Source organism: Equus caballus, chromosome 1 (assembly GCF_041296265.1).
Source record: "Equus caballus isolate H_3958 breed thoroughbred chromosome 1, TB-T2T, whole genome shotgun sequence".
In the NCBI taxonomy this organism is placed as follows: Eukaryota; Metazoa; Chordata; class Mammalia; order Perissodactyla; family Equidae; genus Equus; species Equus caballus.
The window spans coordinates 86,896,160-86,910,836 of record NC_091684.1 but is presented as its reverse complement, the minus strand read 5'-3'; the positions used below and the strand labels follow the sequence as shown (position 1 = coordinate 86,910,836).

The 14,677-nt window shown below is 35.3% G+C and overlaps 1 protein-coding gene across 3 annotated transcripts in view; it reads right to left on the bottom strand.

Moving 5' to 3' along the window:
• The window catches only part of ERO1B (endoplasmic reticulum oxidoreductase 1 beta), a 63,865-nt gene that overhangs the window by 24,373 nt on the left and 24,815 nt on the right, over nucleotides 1–14,677 (bottom strand). For all 3 annotated transcript variants that reach the window (XM_070228876.1, XM_001492252.7, XM_023647037.2), the window contains exons 7-13: nucleotides 11,440–11,560; nucleotides 11,261–11,307; nucleotides 8,543–8,554; nucleotides 6,619–6,645; nucleotides 2,892–2,984; nucleotides 2,515–2,761; nucleotides 1,445–1,514 (exon numbers count right to left, since the gene is read on the bottom strand). In XM_070228876.1, the coding sequence (XP_070084977.1) occupies nucleotides 1,445–1,514; nucleotides 2,515–2,761; nucleotides 2,892–2,984; nucleotides 6,619–6,645; nucleotides 8,543–8,554; nucleotides 11,261–11,307; nucleotides 11,440–11,560 (617 nt within the window). The remainder of the gene's footprint in view (nucleotides 1–1,444; nucleotides 1,515–2,514; nucleotides 2,762–2,891; nucleotides 2,985–6,618; nucleotides 6,646–8,542; nucleotides 8,555–11,260; nucleotides 11,308–11,439; nucleotides 11,561–14,677) is intronic.

Sequence of the window (14,677 nt, the reverse complement as noted above, 5' to 3'; positions counted from 1 at the left end):
CGAGGAATCAGTAACTCGGCCATAAGAAAGACAACATAAATAGAACACAAAAACTTCTTTCCTCTTTATTCTCACGTAATTCATGTTCTTTGGAGCAGATGAAAAATAGACTTAGGTTCTCCTTTATACACCTTTGAAAAACAGCAAACAAAATTTCCAGCATTTTGTAGGTGAAAGCTAGTTGTAAAACCTTAGGCCTTTCTCAGTCTTACCTTCCTCATCTACAAAAAGATACATAATTATAGTTGTCCTATCTATTATGCATTCTTAAGATCAAAAGTATAATATTTGTATAAATATTTAGAAAATAGCAAGCATTGCAAAAATGAATTAACATTATCTTAAATACCATAATAACAATATAACTCTAAAACAACCATATAACAAAACCACCTTCCAAAACTAAAATATAGTTGTGGCTAAATTACTTACTTCATTTCAGAAATACCAAGAAAGTCTTACCAATGGAGAATCACTCAGTACTAATTTATTAGTTCTTGTAATATATCCACATTTAAATATCTTGGGGCCAGATGTGTTTCAGAACTCAGAATGTTTCAGATTTTAGAAATACAGAACATATACTATTATGAAACACCCCACCAGTGTGTGTGGCAACTGCTGTAATCAAATACATTCATGTTTTTGCAACAAAATGTAAGAATATTCATAAAAACCAGAATTTACAAAAAATACTATAAACGTTCTTTCATCAGTTCAGGTCAGGTTTTGCTAACAAATTAATTTGCACCAAAGGTAAGAAAAATGTTTCAGTTTTTGGAACTTTTTGCATTTTGCAACTGCACAGAAGATTGTGGAGGTGTCCTAGAAAATTATTTGCCAGTCAATTTCAAATACTTTTATGAAGATTTGAAGGTACGGTGTCTTCCTTAATGTACTGTCAACAGAGGAAAACAAAGAGCTCCTAACACGAAGTTTCCTAATGTTCCTAAAATATATTCTCTTTCTGATATCACAGGTTAACAAGTAATTTTTGCCTTTTATGTTAGTCTATAAGAAAAAGACATAGGTGCAAAAACTGTAATATTCCATAAAAGAAACTTTAGAAAAATATACTATTGCCTTCAAAGTGACTAACAGTTCATGATTTTTTGAAAGACATATCAAACAATACACACTGTGATTTTAAAGTAAGAAAACTTTCTCTCAAAATAAGACCTTTTAGAAAGACATTTATAAAGGTGCCATACTCATTGGTCATAGTAATGACTGACGACAACCCTAAGCAGTTGATCACACTAGAAAGGAGAAAGTCAATGAGAAGGAAGTCTGGAGAAAGGGCTTTTCGTATCACTTATGGTAAAATCCCATCAGACTAACTTCAACAAGTTGGAGAACTGGGAAAGAAGAGCTTGGATGAATAGGATTGAAACACAACCAGTATATTGCTCCCCACTCTGCCCCCTAATCAAGAACTCTTTACCTTTAATGACTTGGCCCCCTTTTTGTCACCCGCAAACATGGATTTCTCATCAAAGTGCATGGGAAAGGACCTGACAAAATGACAATGTTACAATAAGTTACACACGAAAAATTCAAGTACTGTGTATTAGAGCTCTGGTACAACTGTCCATCCCTACAAATATTTAAAATTCATTATTTACTCACGTGTAAGGTTTAGTAATGTACGAAGGTAGCAACAGTTCACATATAAACTATTCAATGAAAGACTAAAGCTAGATACAGATGGCTTTGTAATTTATGAGATTGTAATGTTTTAAAGAAATTACATAATTAAAAAATTAAAAACAATTTATGTGAAAAATATGCAACACTCTCAACATTTTAAAACATCTTTATAAATGTAATGCATAATTTGTACTTTAAACACTTCTTAATCCAACTTTCTTCCATGCTCATCTTAACAAACAGTACACTCGGGTTTTATAGACCAAGAATTTTAAAAGGTTATATTCTAGAAGGTAAGGCTAATGTTCCCTTAGGTAGCTATCTTTATGCTAACACAAAACCATCTGAATTTAAATAGTAACTGGAAGAATACAAAATTGGCAGAAAGAGCATCAAAGAACACTTAGGCGTCTCTTAATGATGGGGATATGTTCTGAGAAATGCATCATTAGGCAATTTCATTGTCATGCGAACATGATAGCATGTACTCACACAAACCTAGATGGGACAGCCTGCCACACACCTGGGCGATATGGTACTAGCCTTAGGGGACCACCGTGGTACACGCAGTCCATTGTTGACTGAAACAGTGTTATGTGGTGCATGACTGTAGCATTACATTTTGATACTACCTAAAATTTCAAGTTATATTTAAAAACAGCCTACTTTCATGTGTGAAAGTTTCTGCAACAAAGCTTCTTGGTCAACATTTTTAGAAAAATTTTTAAATTTTGCCGCTATTCTTATTGAGCTTTGTCCTTCTCAGTTCTAATTCTCCCTTTTCCTAACTAACTTTAGGAGTCATTTTTTGTTGTACTTCAAGCACTACCTCATTTTCTCAGGTCACTGATACTCAATTCTTACTTTGTGTCTTGAAAGATATTCAGTAGAAGGGTTTTTGTGTCAGCATCCTCTTCTACATTTCCAGTGTAAAGATCAACAATTGAGCGCTCAAAATATGGGGCCACCTTTGATAAAGCTCGGAGCTCAATTAAGTATAAAAAGTATAGATTCTTTAGCCTTCTTGGACCTTCTCCTTTGGTTTCCACAGGGTCAAAACGGCGTTTAAATTCTTTCATATTAGGTCCCCAGCTAGGTTTACCCCAGGTTTCTAAAGAGAGAGAGAAATACGTTATAGACTTTTAATAAATAGGATTTTTTTCTCTATAGGGAATATGCATTTCCCCCCAACAATTTTTACACTAATAGAAGGCAAAACTTCTATGTAAAAATCTGATTACCTTCCAAGAGATAATTTGCACATAGATGTAAATTGATACTAGCATGAAGTCCCGATATAAGCTTATAGAAGACTCTTTTCTCCAGACACAAACCTATTCAGAAAAATATTGAAAAAGAAATCACATACATTTTGATGACAGAAATACTGAATCAAGAAGACTGAGTACACGGGCTTATTTTTAAAGTTGAGATTCAAGGACACTATAATGAATTAAGGGATAATATAAAATAATTAGATCAAGATTCTCTCAGCAGAAGGTAAAATAAGATTCTAACTTCAGAAGGGAGTTAACTGAATATAACCTGATGGAGAATATGACAGAAAAGGTTTGGGCTACTGGAGGGCAAACACTTGGCAAGTTCCCATGTTACCCAGAGGCAACAGCACAGATTTTCCATGGTTTAGGCTAATAATTTATTAAAGCAAACAATTATAAAAAGTCGCCACTTTGGTTTAACAATAGCTGTTTCTCCTTTTCCCTTCCCTATAGATGTTCTTTCTTTGAACCTACGTGATAGTGAGAGAAGAGACTGAAATCCGTTTCTCTCCTTCCCCAGATCCTTTAGTTGTCTTTTTTAATTCTCTACCCTGGAATTCTCTAATTCTACTTAACTATATGTTCTGCTATGTACCAGTAAGGAGCCCATACTTGGAAAACAGACATGCGGGAATTTCACCAATAAAAAAATGTATGACCATTTACTATGTGAATACAATCACATCAGAAGGAGTTTAGGAATATGGGGAAAATTGTCTTATGTAGCCATCTTAAGCCACATAGGCTTTTGCTCAAAATAAAGGTCAAGATAATTCCACCATCCTATCCTACCCCTGGCTCCATTTTAAAAGATTTTGTCTTACTATAAGAGTAATATGCACTGAGAATGTACCTAATGCCACTAAATACTAAGTTTAAAAATGGTTAGGATAGTAAATTTTATGTTATGCATATTTTACCAAAATAAAACAAAATTTTAAAATAATCTTTATAGAAAATTTAAAAATAAATAAATACACAAAAAGCTTAGTTTTAAAAACCCACTGGATGCAAAACAATTAGCTTTTTCCCTCTCTTACCACCCAAGGGGGTTTGTGGGTTTTTTTTTTTTTTACACTCTCTCCATGGGGAAAAATGGGCTTCAATAGTGGAAACTAAGAAATAACCTCATTTATATGCTGAGGGATTTTTAAAATGCAAAAGTACACATGTGGTTTACTTTGCATCTTTTCAAGATCTTTTAGATCTTTAATTTCCTCTCTGTGTTGTACCACAGATAGCTCTGAAGCACTTACCTTCTAATAAGAACAAATAATTATTCTAAGATCTCATCCCATGATTTGGAATTCTTGCTAGAATATGCTCATTGTCATGGACAGAGAGCAAAAGGTAGAAATTAAATTCTATCTTGTAGCTTCCTCATCAAAGGATATGGTCAATTTTGAATGTTTATGGTAACAAGGGATACAAACAATATGAATAAATTTGATAAAACATTAGGTACTAACTTCGTCTCTAGTAAAACTTAATGAAACCTGTTACCAAGTAGCAAAATGACCAGATTTGAAGTTTACTTTCTTTTCCTTCCAATCGAGCTCTTACACCCAGTAGAATGTCTAAAGACTAGAGAAGGGTAAATAGGCAAAGTAAAGCAAAGCTTGTAAAATTCATACGCCTAAGAATGCAAACATGAAAAACTAAGAAGCAATTCCAATTTACAAAGCCCAAAAAGCCCCTTACCTGAAACGGGGATGTGTGATAAGTGTGGAGGAAGGAGTGGAAATGTACCTCCATAAACTGTGAAAATTAGGTAACTTCAAGCAAAATGGTAATGAGACGTGCCAACTGAGGGCACCAACAAGACCCACAACACACTTAGCAGAAAAAGCAGGAGAGCTTCTCCCCACCTACAGTCTGATGCCAAGCCCGATGCTGTCTCTGATTACTGAGGTCCGAGCAAAACCTTTCAGTCACACTCAAAAGTAACATCTGCAAAAGCTGATCTACAAAGGCAAAATCCACCAACTCCTATTTCTAACAATACAGAGCAAATTCAACTACCCAATTCAGAAAATGGTTCCCCTCTTTCTCTTTTGGATTTAATTTCATTCACATGCATTTTCAGCAACTGAATTATGGGAGGTCGATATATATGTTTTCTCTTACAAAAGAGCTGTAGATTTACTGTAACAGTATGATTTGGCATTTGGATGTTGTTGAGTGATTTTCAAAGGAATTTTTACAGGCTTCATCTACACTCACGGTGTAGGTAAGCTGGATGGCTACTGCCACTCTCAAGCCCCAGATGAGGAAACTGAATCTCAGAAAAGTTCAGTCAGTTGCCTATCAATAGGAGTGCTCTCTGGAACCATGTATCAATACTGAGGGACTCCTATCAGTAGGCTACTAGAAGAGTGGTTGATACAGTATATCCTAGAATCCAATATTGCTCATCAGTTTCATTCGCATCTTATCTTCTGTTATCAATTTTGAGAGTCCCTAACCACCTCTTTTTTTTTTTTTTTAAAGATTTTATTTTTTTCCTTTTTCTCCCCAAAGCCCCCCGGTACATAGTTGTGTATTCTTCATTGTGGGTTCTTCTAGTTGTGGCATGTGGGACGCTGCCTCAGCGTGGTCTGATGAGCAGTGCCATGTCCACGCCCAGGATTCGAACTAACGAAACACTGGGCCGCCTGCAGCGGAGCGCACGAACTTAACCACTCGGCCACAGGGCCAGCCCCCCCTGACCACCTCTTTTAACCTACATACTACTTTTCACAATTGCTATCTTTAGGATAAAGCTAATTAAACAAATCTAAGCATCTTCCACCACATAGGCCACTCATCAATATAATTCCCAGTAGTATTTGCACATCATTAATGTTCACCTTGGTAATGGCCAATATATGCACATAGTTCATTAAAAACAAAAAAAATCATGTTCTCAAGATAACATGACCAATTAACAAACATAAAATAGAATTAACTACTTAGTTTAACTCTCTAGAGTTCCTATAAGGTTATGGCTATGAAATATCAATTTTCCTATATCATTCAACTTGCTTATCTTTCATTAATATATTTTAACTTTTGGTCCCATAAGTTAATGGCAACTTGGTAAAATTTTTAAAAGCATCAAATATCCAGTTATTAACCAAGGTTGTTAAAATCCTAGAATGTTTCAGCTTTCCATTAATAATATTTTATATTTTCAACACTAGAAAATATATGATTGCAAGAATATCGAATATTTTGGGATCTATATTGCTTTATCCTTTAATCAAATTTAGACGATCTTAGTATATGTAAATATGCTTTTAAAAATCCTTCTGAATTCAAATTTACCTTGCCTCAATTTCACAAATAAACAAGTACTTTCTTCCAAAAGGAACGTCTCTACTTAAAAAAACAGATTTGCATAACGGTTACTAGTTTGGATGAACCTTACATATAGAATGGAAACAAGACTGGGGAACCAGTTATGAAAACCTTGACAGTATCTGCCCTGTATATTTCCATAGTGCTGGGTTTCGGCTGACCAATAGCCTCAAATTTTTCAAATAATTTTATCCCAAACTATAATAACCTAAAATGTTATTTTCTTTCAAACACTGTCAAAATTAGTTGTCTGGGTAATGAACCCTAAAACTTACAAAAATTTATTAAATAAATCAATATGTTTTTTATAAGAAGCCAATAAATTTAAAAAGCAGACATAGAAGTTTACCTTCCAGCCATGTGTAGAATGATTCTCCTTAAAAAAACACACACACATAGAATTAGGTTAAAATATTTTAAACAGTCATTTATAAATTAGAATAAATGAAGCATATCAAATATTTCTTATGGCAGATTAAGGAATAGCTCTAAAAATGTCCACTGCTTCATGTGAAATGGAGAAACAGGCAAATGGTTCCAGAAAATACAGCCCAAAAGTAATTTAACTTTGGGAGAATGTTCTTATAAATGATATTTTGACTAGTAAAATTTCTGGGAAAACATTTCAGTCAAAATATTATGTAAATCTTATTCACCAGAAGGCTTAAACATCCATAAGTATGGGCAGAAAGAGTTTAATAATCTTAAATTTGCTTTTGATGATAACCATAGCCCTGTTAAAAAACCCCAGGAACAACAGTGAATTCAAAAAATCAAATTATTAACTATTCCATTTTTCCTGAGCCAGTAAAGCTTGGTATATTGCTTCAATTGTCTAAGACTGCTAAGTTTCAAGGGATAATAAAAAATCCTTTAATTTTTAAGACAATTCTTCAGAAAAGTTAATGACTAGAATTTGGGGAGGCCTGATTTATCTGTGTATAGTAAGGCTAAAAGAATTATTTCTAGCCCAATACTGTTCTTCTGAGTGGGGGGGAAAGTGGCAATCAATAAAGATCAAAATAGTTAATGCACTTCTTAAGTTACCTATCCTTATTTCAACTGAGAAAAGCAAAGCATGATAACAGAAACTTAACAGATGAGCTGAGCAAGGAGTCTAGGTGATAAGTTAGATGGTGGGGAAGTACTTTGCCTCTTGAGGGTCTTCACGCTTTGCAAAACAACACAAACATCTTCCTACAGAGTCATTCATTCAACATACTCTTACTAAGGATCATTCATCATCATCTCACTTGTTTATTCAAAAAACCCGAATGCTAACAGGAAAAGTCTAGTTCTCAAGGTCCCCAATAACCTGGCCTCTACTTATCTTTCTAATTTAAACCACCCCTATATAAAGTCTTTCCTACTGCTAACAGGGTATCCCCAAACATGCTTGATTTTTCCTTAACTCCTTAGTCCATGCTATTTTCTCCAAATAGCACATACTATCCAATTCTACTGGCCTAAATCTGCCCCATTATTTAAAATTCATCTCAAATGCCACCTCTTCCAGTAAGCTTTCCTAACGTCAGTCCAGTGAGTTACGCTTTGTTCCACCTCTAAAGACCTATATCACCTGTCTGTACTATGTATGTGATACTTCTTTATCATTGTTTCTGTATGGTGCTTATCATGCCTGCTATGTTCTTAGCTCCTAGAGGGAAGGTATCATGTCTTATCTATCTTTCTATCCTGCACAATGCCTATCACAGTGCCCCTGAACACAGATAAGTAAACATCCATGTGAAATAATTATTTGGGCTGTATTGGGGCACCTTATGACTGATATTCATTCAGTAACCTGGAGTAACCAATTGTTCATAAATTACTATTCATCAGATTAAGTGTTACAATGATAACTGAGGTTATAAATATCAAAGTCAAGACGGAAATAAAGACATCACAAGACAAATTATCTGGTAAAACGTAACTTCTTAAGAAGAAGAATCTGGTAAATCTTAACTTCTGTTTCTTCAGAACATATTCAAGTAGATTATGATAACCCGAAAATGGGGAACTTGGAATGTGATCCTGGTTTCTAAACTAACCACTTAGGTAAAATGTCCTTATATTTTCTTTTTCCACTTACGATAACTTCATATTATAAAATATACTCTTATTCTTTTTGTCACTATTCATTGGTAGCTATTTTCTGAAAAAGTAGGATAAATGCTTTCTTTTGAATTAAATAGAGGTGAAATCAAATTTTGATAGTTAAAAACATTTTCTCTATACTTGAAGCAAATACAAACACAAGAGTTTTAACTCACCATCATCTTCTCCTGAAAGAGAGAATAATAGACAGGATTTTAGAAAATGTCTTAGAGTTCAGATTCCAATTTTATTTATTTTAATATAGGATTAAAATTTACTATGTGTTAAACTAATAATTATACCATGAACCTTGGTCAGTGTGTAATCACCCTGCAAATGAGACTTCTTAAAAAGAACATTGGCCAAAGAATACAAGACTTTCAGATTGTTTTACACAATAAATGATCAGAAAGCAACTAAAAATACTTCATAAAGGCCACAAGTCTCAATAATTAACTAACAAATATACAGTCACTTCTTCAATCATTATGTCCAACCCTCCCTGAATATTATTGTTTCCATGCTGGAACACTTTTCTCTTTTAAATCACTGCTCCTCAGCACATACACACTTTACTAAAAGTACGTCCCAAACTGTAACTAGCGAAGGCCTCCCTGCAGGGGCTACAGGACTGCCTGGACGTGGGGACGAGGCCAGAAGGTTGGGTTCTAGGGCTCCACAGCTGCTCTGCCTTTATTAGCTTTATATGTGGAATTCTGATATGATTTCATTTTTGGAAAAAAGGTTCTGTTGCTCAAATGCTGCTGGAAAGCTAGGAGTAAAAGCCTAACTGTTATGGCTCAGGACAGTGTGGAAGGAACATTAAGTAAAGAACAATAAAGAGCTGTTAGTCAACAACTAGCAGTTTCCACGGAGATGGCAGACAGCCAGCATCAGGAACAGCTATTTAATTACTTCACAGAGCACCCACCTGTCAGCGGGGACCCATTCTCTCCCCTTACCTCATCTTCTGACTCCCGCTTTCATATTTTTTCTTCTTTTCTCCCTCTCCTCCCTCTCTTTTTCTGTATAGTGCTCTCCCTCCTCTCCTCATCTCTCCAGCAGTCTCATGTCTCTAATTTACCATAACATGGAAGTGAAGTATTTCTTAGGACTTGATGGTTTTATTAAATGAACAATTATATTTTCTGCTTTAAAAAGTGATCATAGGGCCCGGCCTGCTGGCGTAATGGTTAAGATCACACACTCCACTTCAGCAGCCTGGGGTTTGTGGTTTCAGATCCTGGGCATAGACCTACACACCGCTCATCAAGCCATACTGTGGCAGTGTCCTACATACAAAATACAGGAAGACTGGCACAGACGTTAGCTCAGTAACAATCTTCCTCAAGCAAAAGAGAGGAAGATTGGCACCAAATATTAGCTCAGGACCAATCTTACTCACACACACACACACACACACAAAAGTGCTCATTGAAAAGTCTGGAAGAATATCTTCCAAACTCTGTACTATGGAACAGAAAGTGTGTAGAGGCAGAAGGAGCTTTCCTTTCTTACTTTAGATAAATTTCGTACTGCTTCAATTTTTATAAAGTCTTGTGTAATAAAAATATTTAAGTTGACAATAGAAAAGTTATAACATAAAAGTAGTAAAAGAGACTGAGGATAAGAAGCCATGCATGCTTTTTCATACTCCAATTCCTTCTCCAGGCAGTGTCAGAATGAATTTGGGGAAGAATATCTGCCACATTGAGATAAAGTGAGCATCTAAGAGCAGTCCATTCATTCAACCTTTCTAAGTCTCTCTGGCTCTCAGAAATGCCTAAAGATACACATCTGACCAGGAAACTCAAGTTCTTAAGTCAATCCTGGTCTAAAGACAACATCAGAATGGCAAATCAATTACAGGGCTGCTCCCAGGGTCTGGCTCCTCGTTGAGAACAGACTGAGGATGTGCCCAGTCATTTTATACTGAATAACCTCCAACTGTCTACAGCAATGCTATCCCACAGAGATATTAGGTCAGTCACATATGTAACTTAAAATTTTTTTCTAATAAGTTTTTTCTAATATCTACATTTTAACAAGTAAAAGGTATACATATACTACAATAATATGTACTGTGATACAAGAGTTAAAGTAGTCCTACCAAAACAATAAGGTCCTGTTTAACGGCAAATATATTTTACACTGCTTCAGTTTTTAAATTTAAATGAACTAAAATTAAATAAAATGTAAAATTTAGTTTGCCACTAGCCACATTTCATGTGCTCAACAGACCAATGTGGCAAGCGACTCCTTTCTCAGGCAGTACAGGTTTAGAGCAGTGCTGCAGGCAACCTAACCTTCCAAAACTCCTCGACATCCTCATGACTCTAGGTGTGGTTACAGGGATCAGCACCCCGGCCATCACCTGGGGGCTTGTTAGAAACTCAGGTCTCACTTCAGACCCACGGAATCAGAACCTGTGTTTTAACAAGGCTCCTAGGTGCTGTGTACACACACTGAAGTCTGAGAAGCACTCTAGGAGCCACTGGTTCTCAAACTTGGCTGCACACTGGAGTCACCCAAAGAGTTTAAAAATACCAACGCCTGGGTCTAATCCCAAAGATTCTGACTTAATTGGTACAGGATAGGGCCTGAACATCAGATTTTTAAGAGTTCCCCAGGAAACCTCTGATATATATTACTCATATGTTGTAATTTATTTTACACAAAGCTCTTAGTTTAGGGCCTGGCACATATCAAGCACTCAATAAATGACAGTAATTATATAAAATGTAAAAATCTTGAGAATTAACTATGAACTGATATTATACTTTTGCTCATTCAAATTAAGCAAAATATAAAATAGATGAAAATTTTCTCAAGTTCAGTTACAAAGACATTTTGTAAACAATCTCTAAAAGCACGAAGATGTATGAAAAACACACCTCTGCTGGGTGCCAGAGGATTTAAAGGACGATAAACAGATCGAGGCCTGAAAAAGAAAGCACAAAACTCAAAATGGTTTGACCTGTTTCTATTATTTTTTTCCAACAGAAGCAAATGATCCCCTTCCTCCACCCTCCCTATAGTCATCCCTCCTCCTTCCCCTACCCCCTCCAGTTACTTGAAACAGTTTTCTTCGTAGATGCTGTTCCAGACTCTCCATGCCGAGGGCCCTTTATAGCCGGTGTAGCGCTCTGGGTTCAGCAACAGGTCTACGTACTGAGCAGCTGGAGATCTCTCATCTAAACAAGAAACAAGTCAGAAAAACCACCCGTATTTCATCATTTACCCAAAATTCAGCATCACAAAGCAAACAGGACTACCCAAAGCTTAGAGAAATGCTACACTTTTCAAGTAATCTCCAACTTCAATGGTAGAGTGGTCAGCAAACTCGTGACTGTAGTCGACCCAGGATTTATAACAACTTGGACTTAAGAGAGAGGAATAACAGCGCCTCCCTTTCCTGTGGATACTCAGCGCTCTCCCAAGGAACGTAACATCCCTCACTTTAGTAGAAGCATTAAAAAATTTCTTAAGTTTTAACCACCCAGGGCTGAAAAGACCTAACAAAATCATAACCTGTTTCAAAAGTTTACGTGATTTCTTCCCTATGTATATACCTAAACACACGCTTAGAAACATTAATTTTGTTGGTGCATATTGTATTAAAAATAGAGATTTCCTCGCTACTCTCTACTTGGGCTTATGAAGTAAATAGCTCAATAACTTTGTGATCAAATCTGATCATTCAGAGTCACACAATGCTCTAGCTAAAAAAATACATATTACTAATTTATTTTTACCAATGTTAACATATTGAAGTGCTTTTCCCTCCTCTCAAACCAATATATAGTAAGTACTTCAAGAATTTGTTAAAACTTGTTAAAATAACCATTTTCCATGTTGAAACCCAAACGAGTATTTACTACATCTCCACTTTGGGACAATATTTTCACAGAAATCTCTGAGGGATACAAAACATAAAGAAAATGGTCTTAATTGTTAAGGCTCACATTCTAGGTAGAAAAGGGTAACACAAGCGTTCATACCCACAGAAAAACTATGATGACTATGCTTCACAAATGTATGATCATAATACAGATAAGCGGAAGTGCTACATATGTTGGCACAGAATTGTTCCTTTATTTATATGCTTCGTACCTGTTAGTGTCCTGAGATTAAATCAATAGAATATAGGCACCTGACCTAAAACAGGGGTCAAATATGGTCATTAAAATATAGTCCCTCTTGTTTCATTACCTGATAGTATATTTTCCTGCCAGTCAACAATATTCATTGGCCATTCAATGATCACAGACTGAGATTATCCATAATAACAAGAGAAAAATGGCATCCTGATCCATGCCTTCCAAGAAATACCTGGGACTTTTGAGATGTACAAAGATAATTACAACTTACTACTAAATGAGTTGTACCTAACTTATAGACAATGGAAATATAATTTTGAAGAATATTGGCTCTATTTCTAGCCCTAACATTATATAAATATTCCACTATAGAAGTTAAGGCACAGAAAATAGGTAATTTACAGAGGGATGTACAGAAATTGTCCCAGGACACAGACTGATTCAAGACTTAAAAACAATAATTTAATTTCAAAAATAAACATTCAAATTATGAAATTAATAAAAGTATTGCTTTTATAGTAAAACTCAAACAGAAGTTTTACAATTCACTAATTTGTTATATATTTTTAATTGCTTTGAGCTGTTCTTGATTAAATTCATTTGTAAAACTGATTTAATTATGTACGTAAGATTTACAAATATTATTAAACATAAATATATCTTCACTGACATATATATATATTTGTATACAAGAGTGCGCGTGTGCACGTAAGCCTACACATTCGTAGGGTCATCTATGAATGTGAGGACTGGACTACTATCAACCTCGTCTCCCAATAAAACCAACTACATAATCAATGAAGAAAAAAGCCACTAGATTCAGATATTAAAGTATCATTAAATGTTTTAAGGGAGTAGAAAATCATAAGAGCAAAACCAATTATATCAGTTCTTTTAATTACTTTCTTAAGTAAAACTAACATTCTCAATGTTCTTAAGGCATAGACCCTTAATTCAATCAAAAGTTGTTTAAAAATGTCTAATACTTTTTCGAATCATGAAAAAGGTGGGTTTTGTTAACCCACATGGCCCAAATCTGGTCTGCTGTGTATTTTTGTAGAGAAAGTTTTATGGGAACACAAGTCATGTTCATTTGCTTATGTGTTGCTTTTACACTACTATGACGGAGCTGAGTAGTTGCAACAGAGACCATATGGTCCATAAAGCCTAAAATAGTTACTATCTGTCCATTTACAGAGGGAAAAGTTGGTCAACCCTTGACCCATACTGACAAGAATTTCATGACATCCAGAGTGAGCAATGTATGCGGGAGAAGCATACACAGGTTGAGATCTCCCTATAAACACACCGGTACTGGTGCCATCCTTACCCCCAAGGGCAAGCTGTGACATGACTTTAATTAATTTGTTCCTAAACTATAACTTTTCATTTTTACAGCTGTATCATTCGTTCAGATAATTCTCTTTGGATCACTACTATGTCCTCTCCCAAAAAAGTTTTCTCTTCTTCCTCTGTCTACAAAGCTGCTCCAAAGCTGTTCTTTCTAGTTGATCATGCTAACTATTACCTAAAGAGTCAAAGAAGTTCCACTGAATCAAAATACCTAATTCTTGGAATTCATCAACTTGAATTAATGTTTTTTCCTTCCCCTCAAGTATACCTTTTTTCCCAACTGAATTTTCTTTTCCCTGCACTAATATTAGTGTTATGAGGCCACAGTGCATTTTCTAGGATGCTAAACACTCCTTCCCACCTCCTAACACCCAAATAGCTCTTGAAACATAATGGTAGCATAAGCCAACTTACTGTGCAGGCTTTTTGCTTATGCACACAGATCAAAAATATTAAGTTATGGACTCAGGATTAAGCCTACAACACTCCATCACCAACTCTACCCCAAAGTGCTACTAACTCACTGTTAAAACATGATTTACTCAGTTAAGTAGAATCGATAGTTTATATAGCTCCCAAGTAATTTTCATATACAGCTAGATTTAGATAGAACTGATTTAAACAATATTTTTAACTTATTAATGAACATGTTTTACAGGAAAAGATAAAAGTAAAACTCTATCATACTATTTAGATCATTTATGAACGAACTACTTCATTCAGCAAATATTTATTGAGCATGTACCATGTCCAGGCACTGTTCTAGGCACTAGGAATACAGTAGTGAATCCAAAAGACAGGCCCCTGCCCTCGAGTAGCTCACAATCTAGTTGGAGAAGACAGACGACAAACAGATAA